General features: G+C 52.6%; 1 protein-coding gene across 1 annotated transcript in view; it reads left to right on the top strand.

Moving 5' to 3' along the window:
* The window catches only part of NMNAT2 (nicotinamide nucleotide adenylyltransferase 2), a 31,661-nt gene extending 6,955 nt beyond the window's left edge, over positions 1-24,706 (top strand). The window contains exons 2-11 of the mRNA XM_037404854.1: positions 14,113-14,201; positions 14,937-15,004; positions 15,719-15,797; positions 16,867-16,996; positions 17,539-17,619; positions 17,734-17,778; positions 19,099-19,175; positions 20,746-20,847; positions 21,092-21,159; positions 21,291-24,706. Of these exons, the coding sequence (XP_037260751.1) occupies positions 14,113-14,201; positions 14,937-15,004; positions 15,719-15,797; positions 16,867-16,996; positions 17,539-17,619; positions 17,734-17,778; positions 19,099-19,175; positions 20,746-20,847; positions 21,092-21,159; positions 21,291-21,393 (842 nt within the window). The 3' untranslated portion in view covers positions 21,394-24,706. The remainder of the gene's footprint in view (positions 1-14,112; positions 14,202-14,936; positions 15,005-15,718; positions 15,798-16,866; positions 16,997-17,538; positions 17,620-17,733; positions 17,779-19,098; positions 19,176-20,745; positions 20,848-21,091; positions 21,160-21,290) is intronic.
* Positions 24,707-25,241: the final 535 nt, after the last annotated feature.

Here is a 25,241-nt window from a genome sequence, read left to right as displayed (position 1 = left end):
TCAATAACTACTCAGGGATTCTTTTAAAATATTTATAGGCTCTTAAATATTTAGCAGTATTTATTACTGTCTGTGAGACATTACATTGTCTCTATGACAATGCCACCCCCCAAAATGCGCCACGTACCTTCTCCTACTTCCACTGACTATAAACAAACCCAGCAGTGAGAAATCCAGTCCTACAACCTCATTCAAGAAAGAAACAGGGGCTCTGCTTCTATTTAAATACTGTTTGCGCTCGCTAAGATGCTCGCACCTCCCGCATCGTCTTCTCTGATACATGTTGATAGCAGCCTGTGCAATGCCGAGGGTATAAATTAGCTGAATGCTACATCCCAACAGCGGCAGCCCACATCTTTCCTGTGACCTTGGGCAAGTCACTTAATCCCTCTCTACTGGTGCAATGGGGGGGACTCACATCTTGGCTTTCCCTGCCATGCTGTGGGTTAGCATCAGGTACCGCAGCAATGGGGGACACAAGTAGGAGCGGCTCGTGATTAGGCTGATCTTTGTGCATCTGAGCAGCAGCTGGCCCAAAATAGACATCCTCACCCCTGCATGCTCTGATCTCTGAAATCCCTTCTGGCAGCAAGGCAGGGGGGCTGCGAGGGGTCCCCTGAGCTGAGGAAGAAGGTGTAGAGATGCATTGAAGCTGGGGCCAAGACCACATCCCACCACTTGTGGCCAGGGGGCAATGGGCAAGCAGAAACAGTCCAGTTGTGTTAACTGTGCAGCACGAGTAACCCCAGCATTAATATCTACCTGGGACGGGGGAGCCCAGAGCAGCTACAGAAAGACCCAACAACCTCTAAGACAGAAAAATTACCCTAAGATGGAGACAATTCCAGGGCATCTCTGCATTTTGAGACAAACGTGCCCTCTCTGACATTTATAAACCCCGAATCCAAGGGTTTGTGTGGTGCCACTGGTGCCCAGCCAAGCAGGGCTGGAATTTTGGATTGCCCTTCGTGGAGAAGGTCAGGCAAAGTCTGTAGTGCCCATCACAGCCCTGAAAACAAACCAGGGCCAGGGCACAGCTCTTGTCCCCCCAAAAGCAGCATTGCTTGCACATGTTGATGGTGTGCAGTCATACCTGGAGAAGACAGGCTAGGTTGGGAGCACGTTTTTTTTGCTCTCCCTTTCCAGCATCAACTAGTTTCCTCCAGTAAACCTGAGCTGCTGGATGTAGCTTGGTCATACCAGCAGAAAACTGCCAAATCCATATTTTGGGAAAAAGAAGAAGCTGGAGTCTTTAGAAATATATATTTTCAAGAGCCACTATAGGTCTTGCCCTGGGAGGAGATGTACTGGGAAAAGTCTGTTCTGGAGGTGGAGTAGGAGGCCAACACAGAGGAGATCCCCATGGGATAGGTGGGGAGCCCGTCTCTCAGCCAGGCAAGGACAGACTTGCTCAGCCCCTGCTCCACAAAGGTTTCTACTTTCACTGAAAATCCAACAGCCCCTAATAGAGCTTAAGCCTTCCCTGAGGAGATCACATTTTGCTAAGGCTTATTGGCAAAGGAACTAAGAAAATCCAGTTTTTCCAGCGAGATCTTGTGAGCTGTGTTGGGGATGCTGAAAGGCATAGCTTTGCTTCTGGTGCCTTTGTTTTGTTTAAAGACATCATTGATGCTTCTTTTGGGGGAAATGGAGTCTTGGGAATAGATCTGCAAAGGCAGAGGGTTCCACTGAGCCATACAGCCAGGTGAGATACAGCTGTGGTAATGGGAACGTGACAACTCTTTGGTGTTACCATGGGACTAAAGTCCTACCCTGGCTGCCTCCGCCACCCCATGTTGTCACCAGCATCCCCCCAGATTTTCTGCATCTCTGTAGATGGGATATTTTCTGCCTGCACAGTCCTGGATAAGCCAACACAAATCCCTGCCATGGTCAGCATCTTTGGATGCTTTGCCAGCAAAGACAAGCCGTGGTTAGACTCACAGCACAGGGGTCAGCTCCACATAGAGGCAACCCACGACCAACAAAAAGCCGCCAGGAAAACGCTCCCCATCTTTGCTCCGTGGGGAATCAGGGACCGTAAATCCTCTGCTGCTAGTAAGGCTGTGATCCCACAGCACGTCATCCCAAAGGAGCAGCACGATACGCACCGGGGCGTACAAAGCGCTGCCTTTGATGTGCTACAACGGCTTGGAAATGAAAACAAACGGAGCGCTTGCACAGGGAAATTAGGGCAGCAGAAAACAAGTGTGGAAATCTGTTGGGGCTTTTTTCCCCCCTCCGTTTAAAAAAAAAAAAAAAAAGTGACACCGATTTCCCAGCCTGTGGCTGGCTGAGATGGGGACTGGGACCTCTCCAGGGATGAGCTTTGATGTGCCTGTCCTACTTCGGACGTGCCACCCACATCCTGGTGAAAGCAAAACACAAACTCATGGCAGGATAATGAAAGTATTCGCCAGGTGCCTTTTGCTGCTTCCCTTGTCCTGATGGATGCTATCGGTGGGCCCAGGGTGATAAAAATCATTTTGAAACAGAGCAGTTGGGGCTATCTGGAATACCCTCCCCTTTGCTTGCCAAACAATTATTTTTGCTTCTGATATTTAGACTCTCACTGAAGCTGAGATACAGCCACAGAACATCAGCTCCAGGCCAGATTCATGCCGCAAATAGATGCCACTTTACCTTGGGCATTGAGTTTACATCGCTTTACACCAGCTGGAGAGCTGTTACCCTTAAAAAACCCCTAGGAGAGACAGATTTCAGTCAAACCCACACTAACTGCTTTCTGCCCAGTCCAGCTGTGGTGACGTTCACTCCCCTGGTTTGTACTTAGATAAAGCCTGATGCTCAGAGGAACGTTTTACACCGAGCATGGGCAAATGCACACTTTGGTACATTTGCCTCTGAAACCCAACGAAAATACTGCGGAAGAGGAAAATTTTCTCCTCCCCACCATGCACGGCCCTTGCTGACTTAGGGGGCAGCCAGCGACTGCAGCAGCCAGGGAAAGGTAGTGACCTCTCCCATTTCACTTCAACACTGTGTGTACAGACACTCATCTTACCTAGAGACACGTAATCCTTTTCCAAAGCCTTCTAAGCAGGGCGTTTCAGTGATGTCCTGCAGCAGGGAGCTCAGAAAACATCTTTCTTTAGGTGAAGTCATCTTCTTCATCCATTTTTACCTGCTAAGAGTTGCTTTTACCAGGTTAAATGCTGACCCTCACCTGGCCAGCCTCAGGACCTCTAAGATGCCCAAGCAGCAGCTCTGGATGTCAGATACCAAGCGGAGGATGGTCCACCTTGGCAGAACTCAGCTGCCTAGCCTTCAGGTGAGACCCAGCAAGGTGCTGAGCATGTTCCTCCTCACCCTGTGGTACCAGGATGGGGATCTCTGGGCAATAAATGATATTGCTTCTCCTTAGCAGTAGTGACAGTGACAGTGCTGTGCTAATCACCTGCCTGACAGAAAAGTAGGTCCAGTCCCTACCTAGAGGAGCTGGTGGCAACTTCAACTCAAGAAGCATCTCCTTGTACTTGTCCTTATGGTGCTCACCTGATGGTCATTGCCTGCTCCCACCTGCTTCAACACAGCCAGGTGGGATGCTCTAGGAGGGAAAAGCACTTCAGCCTGTGTTGTTTTGCCAGGCTCTTCCTCAGATGCTTCTTCTTAAGCTCTGGGAGCTGGAGAGTTTCTTACTGGGCTTCTGCATGCCCTCTCACACCCACTGACCCCTTGCAGTACTTCAGTGCTGAAAGAAGAGGGGAAAACAGGATGATGCCTTGAATTTAAACTTCAATTTCAATAATATCAAACAGCCTGTTTCTCCCCAGCTTCATTTAAGAAACCCAGATCACCTGAGACCAGCCAGGTGCCCTGACCAGGCCCCATCTTGTTGGGTCTCCAGCAAATGCTCTGCTATTTCTAGGTCAGCTCACTGTGACTCAGTCTTCAACCTTTTTTTTTGGTTTGTTTTAAACATCTCATTCCTCTTTTCTGTCATGAAGCCATTAGTGGTCAACAGATGGTGCTTGTTAGTCATCACTCCGGCAGCTCTCGGAGCTGGACACTGGTGGGGGACCTCGGTGGGCTGGCAGGTAGGAGGGTCAGGTGCTGCAACATCACTTCTCTGGGGCCTTCCGTAGTATCTGCGTCCACCCACGAGTTTTGAGGTATTTGGTGGCCGATGCTTTTTTGTGCCTAAGAAAAGCCGTTAAAACAAATGTGCAGCAATGAGTGAAGCCATTTAGCATGGAAGCCCCTTCCAAATCTGTTACTTCTACAATGCCTGGGTGCAGCTATGGACTAACGGGGTGGGGGGAAAAACATGTAACAGCAAATTAGCTCAGAGATGAAAATCATTAAGCTTTAGGGGGCTTAATGGGATTTTTCTACCAATCAAAAGTCTCCTGGGAATCTGACTGAGATCATCTAAAAGGCACTGAGCTCGAGGCAGGACAAGCTGTTTGGGTCAGTGGGACACACTGGGATCTCCCTGCACTTGCCTGGGGAAGGGTCAACCCCATGATGAAGAATTACTCTCTGCTCCTCTTCCTGCTTCTTCCCAAAAAGAAACGTCCCTTGAAGAGCAGTCAGGGCTTGGTCTCCTAAAAGAAACATCACCTCGTCCCTCCAGGAAGTCCAAGGAATGAGTGTGCCAGTGGTTACTCCAGCTCCAACCAAGGGGCGGCTGTAGGCGGTGGGTGGGCAAAGACACAGGAGGGGGCAGAGAAAGTGGCCCTGAGGCAGGCGGGAGGGCTGGGCTTTGAGATCAGTACATCTCTGATGAGTACATCCCTGATTTGGCATTCCAAGTTGGTTTTTCGTTTTGTTGGGGGTTTTTTTTTGGTGTTGTTTTTTTTTTTTTTAATATATATATAAATATATACACACGCACCACTCAATTAGACTGAGAAAAACTGCTGGCTCCTTGCCCGAGTTGAGCTCAGGGTAGGAAGCAACATTTAGGTCCTGCAAGTGCTGCTAGCTTGAGAATAAAGCAAAGTGTGCTGGCGTATCTGGGTCACTCTCCCCTGCAGAAGAAGGTATTTTAGACAGTGAGAAAGCGCCTGCCTTGCCCTCGGCACCTCATGGCTGCCTCCCGCCTCCCACCCAAGGATGTCGGGGGCCAAATTGCTCGAGATGAAAATGAGACAGCTGGGAAATGGTTTTGCTGCCTTCATCACTCGTGGCTGTGCACCCTCCTCTGCTCTGGCTCTCGGGGAAGAGCAATTAAGACTGTGCAAAACTTTCTTGCCTCCCTGCTACCTCCTGTGTGTTTTCAGAGGGCTGGTGCGGAGCGGGAACGGTCTGCGGCTTCAGTTCCCCGTGGTGAGAAGGGCATAAATCAGAGCTGGCCAGCAGCGTAAAAAAAAAAAAAAAAAAAAATAAAATTAAAAGAAAAAAGGAAGTCTTAGGGGTGTGGATGAAAGAAGTACAAAGGCAAAGTAAATAGAATTTGAAATTACACCTTGAAAAGTTGAACACAAGGAATATTTGATTTCATTAACATCAATTTAGGTGATGGAGCAGTGCCAAGGGAACCGAAACGCCATGATTAAATATACTCAGTGAGAACCGCCAAAAAGAAACATCTCTTAAATAAGCACTGATTTCCTATTGGGGAAGCAGGATGTTCTTTTTTCATTCAATCTGGGCAAAATCATCACTTATGTTTTTGTAGCCCTGGACCGTATCTCTGATTGCTCTTTCCCCACCATCACCTTGCAGGAAAGTGGTAGACCCAAAAATATTTCTGCAGGGGAGGTAAGCAAAGCTGGGCTGGGGCAGCAGGGAGATGTCACCAGTGCTTGGGAAGGGTCCTAGTGTCACCCCTGTCCCTTCCTTCCCCAACACAGCAAGACTAAGCCCAACCACGAGCCGGGAGGCGTGGAGCTGGGAGCCGCGGCTGAAAGCTCTCTGCTGCAAAAGCACGCTGCCGGTGGGCTAATGCACCTCTTGGCAGGGGCCATCACTGGCAGTTTATTTCTGTCAGGGTTTAAAAGCCATGCAAGACTGCCTGGAGCATTAAGGACAATTTATACCGGAAAAGAAAAGAGCTTTTCTCTTCCAACCCAACATCCTTGCATTGGTATTGCAGGCTATGAAGTGCTTCTAGAGAATGAAAATACCAGAGGGTGTTTTCTGGGGTCTGGTGTGGTCTCTTGGACATCACAGGTATTCAACAGGCAAGGAACAGGCTGGGAAGCCGTGACAGAAGGGTGAGCTCAACGACAACAGCCAGGCCAGAAACCCAACACACCAGCCGAGAAGCAGGAGCAAGCCTCCCCAGATGGATGGCTTTTAGACCAAAACCTAGTCTTTCCCAGGCAGAAATCTTTGTACAAGCAGGGAAGAAATGTTGGGAGCTGCCCAGATGGCTGACTGTAAGGAATATGGATGAGAAGAGAAATACAAAGCTGCTTCAGTGTCTTTGGCATCAGTGACGTCTGCAGGGAAAGCATGAAGCTGGTCTCCACAAGCAGCGTATTTTGCATGAAAGATGCAAGAAATTTTATTTAAAAAGGTCTTTTCTGGGAACATGGACCTGGGGGTTTGGAGGAAGCACCACAACATCAGAGCAGCCACAGCAGTTCCAAGAAACGACCCACCCATTTCCAGAAACCCAGAAGAACAACAAGTGCAGTGCTTGAGTGTGGACCCTCATGCCATGCACAGCCCTACTTTCTTCATTTTGGAAGACCCAAAGGCAGCAAGACACCCAAGGACAGCAGGAGACTCACCCTTTTTGCCCTTTCTGTGCCAGCCATGACCTCCATCCCATCTCCTTACCCTGGCTGCCCAACTCCTAGTGGCTTCTCACATGGAGCCACGTTGCTGATTGCCCATCATTTCAAGATGCTGAGACCCACACCTCCTCCTGCATGTGCCAGGAGCAGATGCGGTGGCAGGAGGCACTGTGGCCTCAGCCTGGGGTGGGGAATGAACAACCAACTTCCCTGGTGTCTCTTACAAGAGCTAAAGCAATTTTGTCTTACCTTGTACAGAGGATGAGGCTCCAGGCTCTATGAGCTAATGCATTCAGACAGGCTCAGCTACAGCTGCCTATTGCCCTCTCCATTTAGCCACTGAAGAGCATGTCAGTCTAAGAAGATTCAACCTGTTAAAAATATTTTTTTAAAAAATATATAAGTACTGAAGCTTTAAACGCAGCATCATGATTGCAGTGCGGACACATCTAGATGCTGCAAGTTTGCCCTGCAATCTTGTGCCACCCCAAAGCCACAGTGCCACTGGCTCCGAATCCTCTGCCACCATGCAGTGAGGATGCCCGCCCCTGCCATGGTGCTGGCCCCACTAGTGGCCTCCCACTACCCCCCACAGCTCCTCCCCAAGCAAGACTTGAGATGGCATTTCAGAAAATGCAATCTTTTTAAAGGCTTTTGCTTTGAAGTGGATGGCTGTGAAGGTCTGGCTTAGCTGACAGTTACACCAACCAGTGAGCCAGCCAAGCTGCGAGCAAGCAGGCAGAGCCACCTGATGGACACAGCCCTGCAAATGGACGTGCTCTGCCCCCAAAACAAGTGAGAACAGACTAGTTTGGGATGCAAAGAGATGTTCTGCAAGTTGTAGGCAAGGCGGGACCAGGAGGCATGTCTTCCCATTCCCAGCTCAGCCCTCTGCTATACCATACTGCTGCTTCATAGCCTGTGTGTTCACCCAAATACTTGCCTGGCAGAGATTCAATAGTCAATAAATATTTATTTTTTCCCATGCAGATTTATTTCTGTTTGGTATTTCTAAGGTAGACAACACACTCTGGAAAATGCAGATCTCAACTTTTATGTATGTATTTTGGAGAGCAGCATCATTTTTACAGGTTTCTCTAAGTATCATTGTGCAGATTAAAAACCAAATGAACAGTTTCGAGGGTGACTCAGAGAGCAGCAGCACCCATCTCCTCCCAGCAGCACACCCCTCCATGAGCACTGCGAGGCACCAGCATCCCATAGGATCTGTCCCGCTGAAGCTGTTGGCCTTGCTGTAGAAACAGGCAAATATGTTTTCCACCTCCAGAATTACATTACTTTGTTTCGATTTCCAATACTTTGCATGTGTTTGGAGGAGATGAACTGTTTTCTGCAGGAAAAGGTGTTTTATTAAGGCAGGTGGTGAGGACTTGGCGTGAGCTCCCAGGAGCCAGAGCTGAGATGTTGTGCCTCCAGCGTGGATCACGTCCCCTGAAGATGCAGGCTTGGCACCCGGCTATTTAAATACAGATCTTGATAAACTGATGGCCAGGCAAAATCTCTGGCTTTTGCCACCAAAAATCAAGGTAAATTAATACCATCAGCCACCCTGAAGCAGAGGTTACGTGCAAGGAGTTCAGTCTCTCTTCAGAGCGAGCTTTATAAAGGTGCTGTATGCAAAGGAGACAGGTGTGGGGATGAATGGATCAGTGTTTTTAATCTCCTTCTGGCAAGGAAAATCAAGTCGGGGCAAAGCAGGGAATAACGAGAGGATGTGTTCATTTAAAATTTGATGGCAACTTTTTTGTTAGGGAATTTCCTTTTCATTTTAATTTCCATTTTAAATAGCATTACAATGTAAAGGTAAATGCGGGTCCATCGATCTTGGCTCCTCTGCACACTGAAAGCCCCAGCTCTCCTGCATGGCAGCATGCATCGGGGATGCTCTGCTTTGGCTTTTCCAAAAATCTTGCCTAGATTTGTCCCTGCCTGGCAGCAATCGGCTCTGAGCGTTTCAGCTGTCTACTTGTGCATGCTTCCAAGGAGGTCAGGATAGCTTTCCTGCAGACTTCTCTGCTCCTAGGCTCATCCAAAACCACTTCTTCAGCCCTTTTAATTTATCTTCCAACATCATGGCTCAATTCCTTTTTTTTTTTTTTTTTTTTTTTTTTTGCTATAAAAGTGTCTTGATGCTGTTGTCTGTAACTTATATGCTATGCAGTCTTCATCTTTCTAGAATTTATCTAGAAGAGGTCCCAGGACAGGGTTTGTGTGAAAGATTCCCCAAAAAGCAGAATCAGAAAAAAAAGGCACTTTTTTTCTCTCCCTCTTGATTAGCCTTGAAAGCACCAGTGGGAAACCCAGTAGCATTTATAAAGGCAAGTGCAGGACAGGAGAGGGAGAAGTGCTGCTGGCACCCACTGATTCCTCTTTTTAAAACTCAGAATGGAGAAGAAAGAGGAAATTTTTGCACATTTGGCTTTCTGGGCGTGGGATTAGGGAGGGCTGTCATGGCAGGCTGTGAAGGGAACCCCACCACCCACAGAGTTTGGTGCTTTTATTTACTATGCACCTTCAACCTCAAACCCTGCTGCCCATGGAAAAAAACCCAAGAATATTGCATTTTTCTGTGCATGCTCCCCTATAGGGTGCTTTGCTGGGTGTCCCCTGGTGCACAGATAGCCATGGTCATGCACAGGGCTGGGTCCGGTCCCCTCACCACCCCAGCAAACCCGCTGGCAGAGGGAGATGCTCCCAGCAGGCGGATAGCTAGCAAAAAATACAGTTTGAATGAACTTGCTGGTGTTAACCCCTCTGAGCTCAGGATTTTGAGGGCAGGGACGGAAACTTTCAGTACATCTAATTCAGGCAGTTGAATTTTACTCCCTGCACCAAGCAAATGATTGAAGCCCATTTTCCTCTCCCTGGGGGCTGGCACGCCCAGAGCACCAGAGCTGGGAAGAGAGCCAGGGAAAGGATTTCAGGTGAGTCTGAGGAAAAGGTTTTATTGATACTGGCAGATCTCCCACAGGCTGTCACGGGGGCCTGGAGCTGCTCAACACTCTTGGCAGGTGAGGAAACAGTCCATGGCAATTATAGTTCCTTAATTGACTTTTCACCAACCCAATAGCTGAACAATATTCCCTGGTAGAAATTTTAGAAATTGGAGGGGGAAAAAATCATTTCACTGCAGCAGTTCTTCACCAACATGCCTACCTCCCTGCCCTGCTCAGCCCCTCTCGCCTCCCTCGATGTATGAGTGCTCCCCATCCATCCCAAGCTGTTGCAAGGGAGCTCTGAAATAATTTCAAAGCTAATTTTTTGTCCCAAAGCAAAGCAGGAACAAGGGCATGGGAGCTGCAAAGATGCGCCACTGTGAGAACAGTCCTTTCTAAAACAGCACAACCCCATCCACACCACCCTGAGACAATAATTTGACCAGGAAACGTGCAGGGAAAACGTACCCATCGATGTACCCATGGAAAAGCCCCTTTCCCCACAGCTGGTCCTGCCAAGCTATGCTCTCATCTGCCCATCATGCTGAGCTGTAGCCCAGGGCTCAGCTGCCACTTGTACGTGCCTGAACCCAGCTGGTGTCACCCTCATGGCACTAGCAGGCAGTAACAAGCCAGTGGTTAATTTTCAACCAGCAGCAGGACAGCAAGGTCTTTCTGCTGCCATTAGGAGGCCAGGAGCCCCAGTTCAGCTCAACAGCTCCAGAAGATGTAGCAGGATCCCCAGTATGCTCATCGTTCCTCTTTGTGGCCACTGGACTGTGCTTGGGCACATGGCAAACACTGGCTGTTCTCTTTCCCCTCTTTTTTCCTATTTCTCGTTGGGAAAGTTTGTTTTGGAGGGGAAACAGGAACGTGGCTGCTTTGGCAAAGATGTGTTTGTAGGCTGTGTCCCCTGCCCCAACAACCAGTGCCACATTGAGCAGCCGGGATGGGGAAGCATCTCCCCAGACAGCAGGAGCGAGCCATGCTGCTTTTTCCCAAGGAGTACCACAGCTATACCGCCGAGGGAAGCAGGAGCCATCCCACGCAGGCTGAAGAGCTTTGCATCAGCTTTAGGAGGTGCCAGCTGGGGCTGGGTGCAGGTGGCAGGGGGGGGGAAGGCTCCCTGCCAGCCTCTCCCAGCTGCTGGCACACAGGCGGGCACCAGCCCTTCAGGCAGGGCTGCTCCCGGTCCCCTGGGCGAACACCGGCGGCTGGAATGGGCTCCTGCAAGGTATGATGCGCAGGGACATCTTGGGATGGCTGATGGATCCCGGACTCACCTCAGCTTCAGAAATGCTTGCTTTCTTTGTAAAGGCAAAATATTTTCCAGATCCTCCACTTGCAAAAAAAAACCAACCAAAAAAAACCCAAAGAGGCACTTTCTACTGACTCATCAATCTCATTTCCCTTTTTGCTTTTGCCGTTGCTGTATTTTTTTCTTTCTACTCTCTCAGTAGCTGGGGTGGGCACTGCTGTGCTGTTCACTCCCCGACCACCCTCCCCATGTTGGGACAGAGACAGGGCCAGCCCAGCTGTGGCCATCGCCACCACCGACCTGCCCCACGCTCACACCCCCAGCCTGTTGCTCCTCACTTTCTGCTGGGCTGCAACCCTGCTGCGGTGCCGTACTCGTGCACAGGCATGGTGGGCCTGAGGGACCAGGCGGCTGCAATGCACCCAGTGGGAGAGCTCGAGTAAAGCAGGGGGTTATACAGCTGCAAAAGCTTGGGGTGCAGGAGGTATCACTGCTGCAGCATGAGAAGGTGGGATGTTCCCTCTCCGGCATCAGTGAGAACCCTTCTTTGCTTCTCTGAGAGCATCTTCAGAGAACCATCGGGGCACGAAAGCATGTGCTCTGGGGCAGGAGGAGGGAGGCTGGATATGCCATAGGAGCCTACGGCAGATTAACAACTCCTCACCAGCATTTTTATCCTCAAATGTCACCATTTAGAAATACCAGCCTGAGCCTGTGCATCAGGCTTGTCTCTTGGCAGTGGTGGGACACAGGCAGCAGGTGGTGTTGAACAGGTAGGGGGGGTGTAAGAGCCCTTCGGCTGCTGAGGAACCAGCTGGGCTGCAGGTGATGGGTGCCATAGGAAGGGGACCCAAGGGAACCCCCAGGGATGTCTCAGGTGACATTCAACAGCGTGTGTCGGGGGAGTGGTGAGGATTTGAGGGAGAAAGGGCTGAAGGTGCATCTGCAAATAACAGCATCACTGAGGCAGAGCCATGATGAAGGTGGGTACAACCCCGCGAGGCATTGGCAAAGAGGTTTCTAGAAGGGGAGAACATAACCACTATTGCCCAAAGCCTGAGGCAGCCCTGCCAACAGGCAGGGGGGGAAGCAGGGTAGGGGGCTGCATCAGGGGGCCATCCCAGAGAAAGAAGAGAAAAATGTCAGAAGCAAGAACCTGGGGGTCAGCTGGCCACCGTGGGGGACCATGCTGTGACTGACCCTGCATTGCTCTTGCAGTGGGGCTGCTGCTCCCCAACTGGGCAGCTCCATCCGTCTGTCTGAGACCATGCTGGGCAGACCCCAGGAGCCCATATGCAGGGCACTGGAGCCCCTCACTCCCCCCAGTGCATGCAGGAAGGGCTCTTCCCTGTCCCACTGTGATGACATGCTCTCAGACCAACATTCCCTCTCCTCTGCCAAGGCTTCATCCCGCAGCTCCCAGCAGCTGCTGTCTGTGAGTTGGATCAAGCAGGGAGCGAGCAAGCAGGGTACAAGCAACAGTTGGAGCAAGCAGGGTTAGAGCTCAGAGGTGGTGAACTCACCTGCAGCATCCCAGCACTTTCCAGCAGAGAGGAGCAGATAGGGACGAGGGTCTTGGTCCTGGTGGTGTGCAGCTCCTGGTGAACTCTTCAGCATTTCCAAAACAACGGCACATGAAGTGTGGGTCTTGTGGTGAGAGCGGCAGGGATCCATCTGTGCTAAGGACCCATGCCTGCAGCCCTGTACATGACAGCAATTCTTATTTAGGCGGTCAACCAACAGGGACATCTTTCATCAGGTTGCTCAAAGCCCCATCCAACCTGACCTTCAATATTCCAAGTAGTGGGATATCCACAACTTCTCTGGGCAAGGTATTCTAGTGTCCCACTACCATTGTAAAAAAGAAAAAAAAAAATCTTCCTTATATTTACCCTAGATCTACTTTCTTTTATTTTAGCACTGTTGTCCCTTGACCTGGCACTACAGGGGTTGCTAAAAAACCCTGCATGTTTCTTATAAGCCCCCTTAATGTATCGGAAGGCCAGAGCAAGGTCTCCCGGAGCCCTCCCTCCCCCAGGCTGAGCCACCCCAGCTCTCCCAGCCCGTCCCCACAGCAGAGGGGCTCCAGCCCTCCCACCGTCCCCGCGGCTGCCTCTGGGCCCGCTCCAGCAGCTCCATGGCTGGCGGGTACTGGGGACCCAGGGCTCCAGGGGGGTCTCACCAGAGCGGAGCAGAGGGGGGGCACCCCCTCCCCGGGCTGCTGGCCACGCTGCTGGGATGCACCCAGGGCACGGCTGGTTTGCTGGGCTGTGAGCGCACAGTGCTGGCTCATGTCGTTTGTCACCCAGCAGTGTTCCCTTCTTGGCAGGGCTGCTCTCCATCCATCCATCCATCCATCCATCCATCCATCCATCCATCCATCCCCCCATCCCCCCCAGTCTGTACTGTTCTCCTCCTGCAGGGAGGCACAGCTGGCTGCCGACGCATGAGCTAGCAAAAGTTTTCGGCTCACAAAACCACAGTGTTGTCCCTGCAGCCCAGCAGCAGGTGAGGTGGTGGGATTTGTTATTATCCTGGGGTTTTTGATCTTGCCCACATCTAAGGGGTCTTTGTCAGCTCGAGGTTAGGAGATCCCTCTGTCATCTTCCATCTGCTAAGAAATCTTTTGCCTGGTAGTCAGCAGCAAATCATAGTAGGCAAGGAAGGGAGAAGTCCTGGGGAGAGAAAGGGTGGATGTATAGTTTATGGGCAAAGAAAAATAGAAAGAAAAGGATGTGTCTGCAGGCAGTGAGTGAACCAGCTTCACGCATCACCTCGTGAGCTCGATCTGGCTCCTCCAGTGCTGCAGAAAGAGCCCATCTCTGCTGAGCAGCTCCCGTCAGTGGTGCAGGCTCTTGGCTGCCCCTCTGATGCCCTGGCGAGGTGGTTCAAGGTGATTTGGGGTCTGAATGTGATTTAGCTTTTGCTAAAGACCTGTCTTCTTCCACCGAATCCTCCTTCCTGGAAGGTTTGGGGTCCCCAGGAAGGTCCATGCTCAGAATCACCAAGGATGGCGCCAAATGATACAGGCAGTGAAGATGAAGCCAGTCCTTCCCTTGGTCTCCTTCCCCACACAGCGCTGCCTGAGCTGGGATGAGCTGCTCCACAGGGAGCAGCAGGGCATTGCAGGGGCTCAGTGGGTCCAGCTGAATCACCCTGTACCCTTTTCCTTACCCTCCTACTCCAGAGCGAGCCCGGGATTACCTGCACAAGACTGGACGCTTCATCGTCATCGGTGGCATTGTCTCGCCTGTGCACGACTCCTACGGGAAAACGGTGAGTGGTCCCCATTTTCCTTTTCTGCCTCCTACAAGAGATGGTACCTCTGAAGCCAGGGCTGAGCTCTGGGCAGCACTGCCTATACCTGTGGTTCTTTCTTGGACCTCTTCTGCCCTGGGTGTCTCCTGAGCATAGGAAAGACCCTAAGAGGATGAGAGGATGAAACCACTCACTCTTAGATAAAAAGTGTAGGAAGATCCTACAACCAGCCAAAGTACTAGACAGCAAGGAGAAACATTCTCACCCAAAATGGTGGTGGTCATCTTGCTAGGTTGTTTTGGGCTTTGGTTGTTTGGGGTTTTTTTCTGTTTGAATGATTTCAAAGCCAATTTTATTGTGGGATGGTGACAATGGAAACAGGAACCTTTAAAAGCACTTTCTGGGGTGGGGGAAAATCCAAATTAGGAGAGAGTTTCCTCCTCTTCTGAAAGCTGGAGAAATTTCATCAAGAAACCACCATCCCGGGTCTGGCCCCGCTGCAGTGCAGGGCTGAGCGCGGTGGTGCTGAGCAAATCTCACCGACCGGTATTGTAACCAGGGCTGAAGCGAGGCAGGAACTCCTCCCCTCCAGCAAACAGGAACTTAGATAAATTTTTGTGGGTAGGAGGGAATCCTTCTGGGCTGTCGTCTGAGCAAGCCCGAAGCTCTGCCCCAGGAGGGTCTGCAAGCCCAGGCTGGCCAGGGCACAGTGCTTGCCTCCCGTAACTGTTCCTCCATCACCCCCTCTTGCAGGGTCTGGTCTCAAGCCGGCACCGCCTGACCATGTGCCAGCTGGCCGTCCAGTCCTCCGACTGGATCAGGTGAGTGGCGGAGCCCGCACCCACTGCGGCACCCGCAGCCCCTGCCCCTTCCCCGGAGCCGTGGTGACAAAGTCCTGCATGCGGAGTGGAGATGCCACCAGCTGCTAGGGCTCCAGGATAGACTTTCTCGTCTCCCAGCCAAAACCTGATTAAAACCCAGAGGCCTTCCTCTCCTAGTCCATGATGAGGGATGCTGTGCCGTCCTTCAGAGGGGTCCTTTGGCTATAGGGGGTCTTGCAAGCCCTGTCCTGAGTCTGTGGTGTCTGGGTGAAGCTCAAAGTCACCCAGCCCACCCCAGCCTTGTGCCGTGGCACCTTCCCTTTCTCTACACCTGCTGTACCTGTGCATGGACTCTCCCCTTCCCAGCATTGCCACATCGAGTCCGTCAGCTGAGGCGGGACCAGAAACATCTCTGGGCTGCCCTAAGGAAACAGTTAACACATGTAGTTAGATCCAAGCCAAATGCGAGCTTTTGTACCAAGAGTTGGGTACTGAGAGTGGAAAGGTGTCCAGGCACACATTCAGCTTGCCAAAACTATTAGGGAGAACTGGATGGAAGGGCCAGAGGAGGAACATGGTCCATGGTAGAGCTGAGGGACTGATGGTAGCTGCTCACGGCACTGCTGGCTGGCCCACTGAGGAGAAGGCAACATGGCCAGGAGGTCCAGGCAGTGGCCACCACCCAACACTGTTGCCTTGCTGTTCTCCCTGCAGGGTGGACCCCTGGGAGTGCTACCAGGACACCTGGCAGACCACCTGCAGCGTGCTGGAGCACCACCGCGACCTGATGAAGGTGAGGCAGCCCCCACGCCATGGGTGCACCCGGGCTGAGGGCGTGGGGAGCGTGCAGGATTGGGGGTGCTCTCCACACGGCCATCAACAGCCAAAGCACGGCTGGGACAGCCAGAGAGAAGGCTTGCAGGAACGTGCCTGAAATCCTGACCTGGAGGTGGTGCGAGGTGCCTTGTCACGGTGGCTTTGAGCTCCTTGCCCTGATGGTAAAATCCAGTTGAGCCCTTCAGTTGGAGCCAGCAGCCGTCCCAGTCCCACTTGGGGACTGGGGAGCAGGGGCAACTGCAGGGGTGGGCATAAGCCAAATTCATTGATGCTGGCCACCACCCTGAGGGGAGGGATGGGTGAACAGGCATCCCTGCGCACCAGCTGAGCCAAAACTCAGGGGGAAAATTCATCACCTGGGAAGCCCCCAGGGAGCACAAAACCCAGGAGGAAAAGTTCCCCCAAAGCCCAGGCAGGCCTGAGAGCCAGGGAAGAACGTGACTACACTCAGGTGATGGCAGGGACAGGGAGGGCAGGGCTGCTGCCAGCGCCGGGCATAGCGAGCAAGCCAAGGAGGGGAAATGGGGAGAACAGCATCACGCAAACTCACGGGCAGCCCGGAGCAGAGGCGCAGCAGCAGCGTTACCCAGCCCGGTGGGGTGTCCAGTGCATCCAGGGACCGTGGTGTTGAAGGCAGGGAGCCCCTGGAGATGCCTTCCTTCTCCTGCAGGGGCTGGTAGAGGAGAAGAGGGTACATGTGCTCCTGAGGTAATAAGCCACTGGCTTTGCCCGTTGATTCATCAGCCACTGTGTTTTTATTTATTCATCAGAATGGTGCCTGCCTGCAGGCAGCGTGGCTCCAGCCTTGCCAGCCCCGTGAGTCCACGCAAAAAGTTAATCCCACCATCCCCAGCCTTAATCGCAAGTCATTATCTGCAGGGTCCTGCTAGCCCCAGGCCCAAATGAGCTTGGGTGTACCTGTCACCAAAGCTGACCTTCACCCTGGGGTGCCCAGGCTTGATACGGGGGTCATAAAGAGTTTGGGGGGTAGCTGCGGTGAAGGCTACATCTCTCCCTCATTGCAGAGAGTGACTGGCTGCATTCTCTCCAACGTCAACACGCCCTCCATCACCCCCGTGATCGGCCAGCCCCAGAACGAGTCCTCGCAGACTATCTACCAGAACAACAACAACGTCTCCAACAAGCCCACCGCGGGTAGGTGGCAGCAGGGTAGGGAAGAGGGAGATGAGCACCCAACCCCTCACCTCCCAGCAGGGCTGCTGAGCATTAGGAACAGTGCTCCATCACCTTATTTTTGGATCACTGGGCTCCATGCACCAAGCCCAGGATTGGGTAGGTTTGTGATGGAGGAGTTAGCATCCAGCATAGGAAGATAAGCTAAGAAAAAGGTTACCTGGTACCCATGCGGCTCGTGCAAGGGATGAATTGGCAGAAGAAATGACGTGGCTGGATACTCCATGGGATGTGGGACACTGAGGACACAGCTGGGGAGGAAAGAGGACATTACTTAAATCCCATTAAAATGAACATCCTATGATTTTAGCTGTCCAGCTGGTTCCTTCAAGGCACAGCGTAGCGCTCTTGGGAGTTAAGACCATGAAGGAGGTGGTGGGGAGATGCTGAGAGCAGTTCCTGCACCCGGGCTCAGGAGTATCTTGCAGGACCAGGGTGGCTGAAGTGCTTGTGTGGTTTGGTCACACAGCTTTTCTCCCATTAATTTCCTTCTTCACTTTTAGCAAAGATCCTGGGGAAGGTGGGAGAAAGCCTGAGCCGGATTTGCTGCGTTCGCCCGCCCATGGAGCGCTTCACCTTCGTGGGTATGTAAGAGGAAAGATCCATCACCTCCACTTTAGCTCCAGCCCCCAGCCTTCCTCCAAAGCCCCCTCTTCTAGACTGGGCACCATCACCTCTCTTTTGCTTCTTTTCCCCAGATGAAAATGCCAACTTGGGAACGGTGATGAGATATGAGGAGATAGGTGAGTATGCAGCCTCCCTCCACGTCACTCCAGCTCCTCTGGGCTAGTGCCATGTGGCTCGGGAGCAGCTACATGACAGACCCAGTGGTGAGCGAAGGATGCTGGATCATCTCGCCCTGGTGCCAGCTATCAGGGCTCAGGGGTGAAACAGGACCAGTGCAAAACTGGCCTGAGCCCATTCCCATTGGCAGGCAAGCAGCCTGAAATAAGGGAGCGAGCAACGGGGACCTGGCTCCCAGCACTGGCATGGACCTGCCATGGCATCATGCCTTGAAAGTTGCCCCCACGTGCCATCAAACTTGCCCTCCCATGGTGAAGGGCACATCCTTGCGGTGCCTGGAGCCCTGCAGAGCTTTGCATGTGGCAGCAGGAGGGATTTCAGCTGCCTGACCAGCCATGGTGCCTCTTTCCCTAAAGCCCTTTAGGGGTTGTAGACCCACCAGGCTGCCATGCACTGGGCACCACTGTACATCACCCAGGGCTCTGCATGGGGAGCTTGCTGGTGATTTTAGGACCTGTTTCATGGGCTAGCTCACACACAGCCTAGCACAATACCCGTCCTAGCACCAGCACCCCGAAGAGCGCAAAGGCTTTGGCCACCTAGAAGTGCCACGCAGGGAGGCATCTTCCCATGCAGCTGCCTCTTCCCCCCACTCTGGGCAGGTTTATGGCTTTCCTCTGGTGGTTGTGCAAATAAATTAATCATCACAGGCCCATCAGAGCAGAAAGCTCCTCCCCACAGGACAACTTTCTCACTGAACAGCAAAGCCAACCCTCTAAGGAAGCTGTCAGCAAGCACCAGTCCCAGCCTGGGGAGAGAAAGGGAGGACATGGAAATCCTTCAAGATAAACAAGGAAAACCTCCAGTGCTTCACCACTAGCTTTGCTAATGCAAACACAGCCATGCCCAGGGCTTTGGGCAGTCCCCTGGGCTCTCCCCATCACCCTGTGGCCGGAGCCTCTGCAGCAGATCACAAAGTGGTGGTGGGTGCCCACAGCACGGAGAAATGACTCCCTTTCCCAGGGATACCCCACCTCCAGGGCTGGACCACAGCCGCAGTTCACCAGCACTTAGCAATGCTGACAGCAACTCAGCAGCATGGGAGAGGAGCTGAAGTAAATTAGGGTGGGGGGTGTTTGAAGTTTGGCACCTGCAGGGATGTGGGAAGGACCACAGCATCTTTAGCAGGACTTGTTTTGGCAGGGGAGGTCTGTGCAGAAGAAGGTGCCCCCGAGCAGTGCAATGGGGTGGTGGGAGTAGCAGTGCCTGCTCAGCCCTCTTTGCTCCTACGTCTGAGCTTCTCCTCTTCTTTTCTTCAGAGCTTCGCATCCTACTGCTCTGTGGCAGCGACCTGCTGGAATCCTTCTGCATCCCTGGTCTCTGGAACGAGGCAGATGTGAGTCACCACCACTGGGCACCCCTCCGTGCTTCTCTTTCCCTGGCTCCCTTCCTCCTCCTCCTCCTCCTCCTCTGCTTCCCACACCCAGCACTCCTGGGAGCTGCCCAGGTCCCCTGGCATGGCAGGAGCTATCCCCACCATCCCCGCTGCCTCCCCCATCCCAGCCCTGACCCTCCCCTCTCCTACACACAGGCAGCCTGAGAGACAGGGTCTTCTGCTTCGGGGTCACCAGCCCTACCCTGCCTCCCCTTCCACAGACCTGAAGCCCTGCTCCCACTCACCATTCACACAGGGGATGTCACTTGGGGTGCAGGGTAAACCCCCTTCCAAGGGATCTCCAAAGGCTTCGCTCCCACTCCTTGTCCCTTGGAAGGAGTCAGCATCAAGTAGATGCCAGTCCCAGCAGAGTGAGGTGTGGAGGTAGGAAATAAGGGATTTACAAAAGTTGGCCAGATGTTAGAAATTAGACATGTTTACAGCCAAAACAACAGCTTTCACTTAATAAACGGCTTTTTCTGCAACGTGGGATACCCAAGTACCCATCTTTACAAAGATCGAGAAGTAAACCCATCCCAGCCCATCTCAGCATCTTCACTGCCTCAGCTCAAAGGGATGAAACCCACTGCCCACTTCTCTGTGCCCCCACCCCCCACCAGTAAAACATTGCAGCAGGACACCTTGAACACCACAGTCCCTGCCTGAAGAAGCCATACTTTCCTGGAAAGACACCAGCACTAGAGAAGAACTGGGTTACCAACCCACATGCTGCTCCTGGCAGCCAGACTAGTGCTGGGTATGGGACCTCACCTGGCTCTTCACTGAAATCGGCCAGCCAACACAACCTCCCCACTCCTCCCGGTTGAGGTTGAGCCTCTCAACCAATTCTAAAATCAGTTACCGCATCTTCAAGTCCCAAGGTTTTTAAAACAATGAGCTGGCAGATATCTCCTCTGAAGGGCTGCAAAGTTGGAGATGAGGCAAGTCCTGATGCAAAAAACAGCACAAAGGATACAAAAACTGGACACCAGAGTGCAGGCGGCGGAGTCATTCTGCACCAGCACCACCTCACGGGCTCCTGCTGCCTGAACATGCTGACCCAGAGCTCTTCCAGATGAGCCTGGTTTGTCTCGCCCAACACAAGCGGGAGCAGAAAATATGGCCACCAGCCTTGGTGCAAACAGCCTTGGAAGAATGCCCCTTCAAGACCTCTCTCAGGACCAACATGTCCATCCTGCTCATAAAGCCTTCCAGCAAAGCAGAAGTCATGTCCTCTCTGGGCAACCTCTTCTACTGTCACTCTCCTTCTGCTGCAAGCCCTCCCTAAAGCCTAACCTCAACATCTAGTAACAGTACCTGACCCTGGGCCTCTTGATTTCATCCCCTGCAGACCACTCGCCATGCCATGATGGTCCCAAGTTTCTGCCAAAGGCAGTTGTGATAGCCTCAGATTCACTTTCTATCTCATCCCAAACCACGGCCCAGCTCTTCTGGTGCAGGGGAGCTGGTGGACAGTGGCAGGTTTTGCGTGGGGTGGTTATAAAGATCACTCCACTTTGGTTTTTCCTAGATGGAGGTGATTGTCGGGGAGTTTGGGATCGTGGTGGTGCCTCGGGATGGAGCAGACCCTGACCGGATCATGAACCACTCCTCCATACTCCGCAAGTACAAAGTAAGTGGGTGCCAGCATGGCCAGGAAGGCTGCAAAGGGACCTGCAGCCCCTCCTTACGCAGGGCAGTGCTCCTGCCACAGGGCACAGAACACCTCAAGGCCAGATGTTCTCAGCTGCTAGGTGGGACAAGCAACGGGGCGACCGCACAGCAGCCCCCCGAGGCCAGCGGGCTGGGGAGGCTGGCAGGGCAGACGCCCACGTTCAGGCTGGCCCTTCACTCCTCGCTTCCTCCTTCCCCTGCAGAACAACATTCTGGTGGTGAAGGATGACTCAAACCACCCCATGTCGGTCGTCAGCTCCACCAAAAGCAGGTGGGTGGTGCAAGGGGACTCCCCCCACAGAGCGGGGAGAGGGGTGCCCCCCAACCAGCCGCTCTGCTTGCGGGGGGCACCTGATGCACCCAGGAAGGCTCTGACCCCTTTCTCTCCCCCCGCACCCCTAGACTGGCCCTGCAGCACGGGGATGGCCACGTCGTGGATTACCTCTGCCAGCCCGTCATCGACTACATCCTCAAGAGCCAGCTCTACATCAACGCCTCCGGCTAAGCGCCAGAGGTCCTGCAGCAAGACAGCCCTCGTGTCTCGCCTGCCTACAGCTCTCCATCACTTTTTTTTCTCTCTCTCTCTCTCTCTCTCTCAGTCCGTGTCTCCATCTCTCTCCCCCACCCCATGGCGTCCCGCCCGTGCCTGCCTCTCACCCCCGGCACCAACGCTCCATCATGCAGCAATGTCCAGGGAACCGCAGCACGGCCCCGAAGGGAACGGTTTGGTCTCTTTTTTGGGGAAACTGCCCTCTTCGCGTATGCAGGCAGGGAGGGGGTGGCCGGTAAAAAGGCGATGTGCTCAGTGCGCTCGAGGGGAGGTAGCTCAGACACCCCCCTCTCAGCATCACTGGGAGATGGCCCCCCTGGTCGATCCTCCCAGCATGCTCAGAGCAGGGGCTTTCTCTTCCGCATCATCTTACAGTACATCAGCTCAATAGATCTAGGTGGACTGTTTTTTTCTTAAATAGTTTTAGTGTGAGCCCGTTAGATCTCTCAACATGATGACCAAATGAATCCTGGTTGGCAACAGGCAGTTGTAACCCAGCTGGCTTGGTGCCCCACGGCAGGTGAACCTCCTCAGGGCAGCAGTAAGACAACCCAGCTCACAAAACCCTCTTCCTGGCCCTGAAAAATCACAGGGAGGGCATTTCTGAAGGGAAGCAGAAGCCTTGGCAAGCACTGCTGCCAAAGCATGACTAGGGGGGATGTGTCTCACCTTGCCTTGGCTGCAAGTGAAACCAAGCCACCCCTTAGGCAAGTGGAGTTGGGGTGATGCTCTAACTCTTGACTCAGTGTTGGAGGGGGCAGCCCACAGCACCGAAAAAGGGACCTACCATTTGTGAAGCCAAAAAATGAGGGAAGCAGCAGCAGGTAGTGACCCAAAGCCTCTGGTGAGAATTTGCCCCAAACCCCACTGAGCTTCATGGGGGCTTGGGTCCATCCCCATCCTCCAGCTCTCTGTTTCTGTCTGTAAACTTCCCCTTTCTCCCTCTGCTCCTACCCTCTCCTTGAAGAGTTTATTAAATGCATGAAACTTTCCCCCTCCCAAACTGGCTGTGGCTACTTCACACATCCCTTGGGACATGCCAGGCTCCTGCTCTCCTGCCTGCGACGTGCCCTCAAATGCCAAGGATGGATCCTAGTGGAGATGCTGGCATTAAAAACGGGGCAGGTAACATGGAGCAAGAGAAAATTACTTAAGACCTGCAGAGAGGAGGGTTGCTGAAGCAGGCCCTTGCCCTGCTGAGCATCCCTGGGGTGCAAGGACCCTGCAGAAGCCCTGGGAAAGGCCACAGCCACAAGGAGGAAGGTATGGTCCTGCTTTACTCCACACCTTTTCCTCTCCCTTTGCTCCATCTAACCTTGTGTTGCTTTGGGTATAGCCCTGCTGCCTATAGCTCCTGGACACCTGCACACTCCCCACCCATTTGGGCTAACTAGGCTCAGGCTAGTCCACAGCACCACCCTCTCCCAAAGCACAACCATTGCCCATGTTGGCTTTGTGGCTTTCCTAGGGCAGCGCTGTGACTAGCTCCCAGTCCCCAGCAAGGGACATCATCACACTGAGACACCTGAAGGCTAACAGTCCTCCAGGGCATTTTAGGGAAAGATCAAAAATTACCTTTTTTTTTTTTTTCTTCCTTAAAAGTTTATGGAGGGTCACAAAAGTTTATGGAGGGTCACAAGCTGCTCTCGTGGAAGCTCCCAAGATGAGACATAGTGCTGAATTTGGTGACCTGCTGAATGCTGCTGACATCTCCATAACAGCAAGCAACTTTGGGCAAAAGCAGGTAGCCTACAGCCACAGGCTCTTTGCAGCAGGCAGGGTTTCGTGAGCAATAGCTAACAGCTTCCAAGGAGGCACGGCCCTTCCCAGAAGGGAAAGCAGGAGAGACAGAAGTGATGTGACTTGCCCAAAGTCCAGAAGAGGTCTTTCCTTGCCAGGGATTTCCCTCCACATGGAGAGGCTTGTTCTTGAACTGTCGTAAATTCATCAGCCAAAGCCCTCAGCACCAGCTCTGGTATCTCCAGGTGGTTGCGTACATATGCCATGGGGTGAGGAGATACGGAGATGCCAAAGCAGAGAGGGTGGTGAGTGTATGTGGGACTCTGAGTGCAGGGATGTCCCTTCTCCAGGGAGGTCTTCAGCCACTTCAAGCTGTTCACCAATACCCTACTGAGCTCCCTTTAGCTGGCGCGCTAGGCCGGTGCCCGTGGCGGGACATCTCATCCATGAGACACCCACGTATGTAGCTGGACTCCTCCCCACCCGTTCTTACATGTTCAGTTTTTCAGTGTCTCGCCCCTCTGCACCCCAACACAGAAGTGATTTCAGACAGCCTCCCCTCCTCGCCAGGCGTCACACCCACGTGTCTTGGCTCCAAGCAGGAGGAGAAAAAGCAATTGGTGGCAACCAGCCTCCAAAACACACACACACACGCAAAGAGAGGGATCTCACCCCCCTGGGGCAGCGATGCCTCTCTGAAGGGGGAGGAAGGACAGTAGGTTTTCACTGAGGAAAAGGCACAGGGAGATAAAACACAGGAGATGGAGAAGGCAGGCAGGTGACACATCCGAGAGCCATCTCAGATCATCCCTCCCTCCCTCAGGTACGCAGGATGGGGCGCAGGGTGAGCCTGCCGGCTTCCCATCCCGCTGCGGTTAGGACGGCATGCCTTGGAGACGTAGCGTTGTGGTACGGGTGATGAGTACGTTCTGTCTTACTAGTCTTACCTGCGCCTTCGTGTATCCGCTCAGCAAAACTCACGGGACCGGGGGGGGGGGGGGGACGGGGGGTTTGTAACTGGTTGTTCAGTTCTGGGAATGGTTTGGAAATATGTCTTTGGGAAGGTATGGAAAAGAAAAGAATTATCCCTGCAGATCCACGCGACTGCCTGGGATTGGGGTTTCCAGGGTGCAGGGGAGGGGTGGGAAGAAGCTCGTGGGTTATGGTCTTTGAACCTCCACTTTTAAACAGTGCAATTTGCTGAAAGAAAAATTAATTTCAAATGCCTTTTGGAAAAAATAAGTAAAGGGGGGGGGGGGGGAGGGGGGGGGGGGAAGGGGCTGAAGTTGCCATGCCACCGATTTCACCTTTGTTTCAAGTTTTGGAGCCTGATTATTTTTTTTTCTTCTGTTGCTATATGAAAAAAAATGGTCATTGACAAAAAAAAAACTTTATCAGCAAAATGTTTAAATTATGTAATAAACAAAACAAACCAAAGATGTTACTGGTGTCATTTCAATACAGCCCCAAGACTGAGTCAGCACAAAGAGAACAAGCAACTGCACTGCTGGGACAACTGGTAGCCCAACTCACCCACACCAGGGAGCCGGGAAAAATAAAACAGGCTGCAAGATGCCACCCAAAGGTATTCATTATTTACTGACCTCCTCCCTTGTAAAAAAACCCAGCTTGTGGAAGAATGAAGTCAGGTCCATAATACCTGTCCCTATGATGTACAACGGGAGAAGGAAGATGTACCAGAGACAAGGAGACATCTGGCTTAAATAGAAGTATAAGGCAAACAGAGTACTCTGTATATCCTGATCAAGCAAAAGCATGGGTGATGCTTTATCAGAGCATCAGAGCTCGTGAGGGGTGAGTCCCCCGGAGTATCCTCCTGTCCAGGACCTCCTCTTTCACCACCACCCAGGTCAGGGGCTTCAGCAGAGCTGACTTCTAGCATCTGCTAGATCTTTTTTCCCCTGAGATGGCATCTGAAGGGAGCTGGGAGCGGTGTCAGAAGGGAGCTGGACCCACAGGAAAGCCGCAGGCGGGTGATGTGAATGCTCCAGTCCTCAGCTCCTCCAGCTCTGCTCAGGCGTATGGTGGGAAGCATAGGGCGG

This window comes from Falco rusticolus, chromosome 11 (genome assembly GCF_015220075.1).
Source record: "Falco rusticolus isolate bFalRus1 chromosome 11, bFalRus1.pri, whole genome shotgun sequence".
NCBI lineage: Eukaryota > Metazoa > Chordata > Aves > Falconiformes > Falconidae > Falco > Falco rusticolus.
Note: the sequence above shows the minus strand (reverse complement) of the source record. Positions and strands in the feature narration are given on the sequence as shown.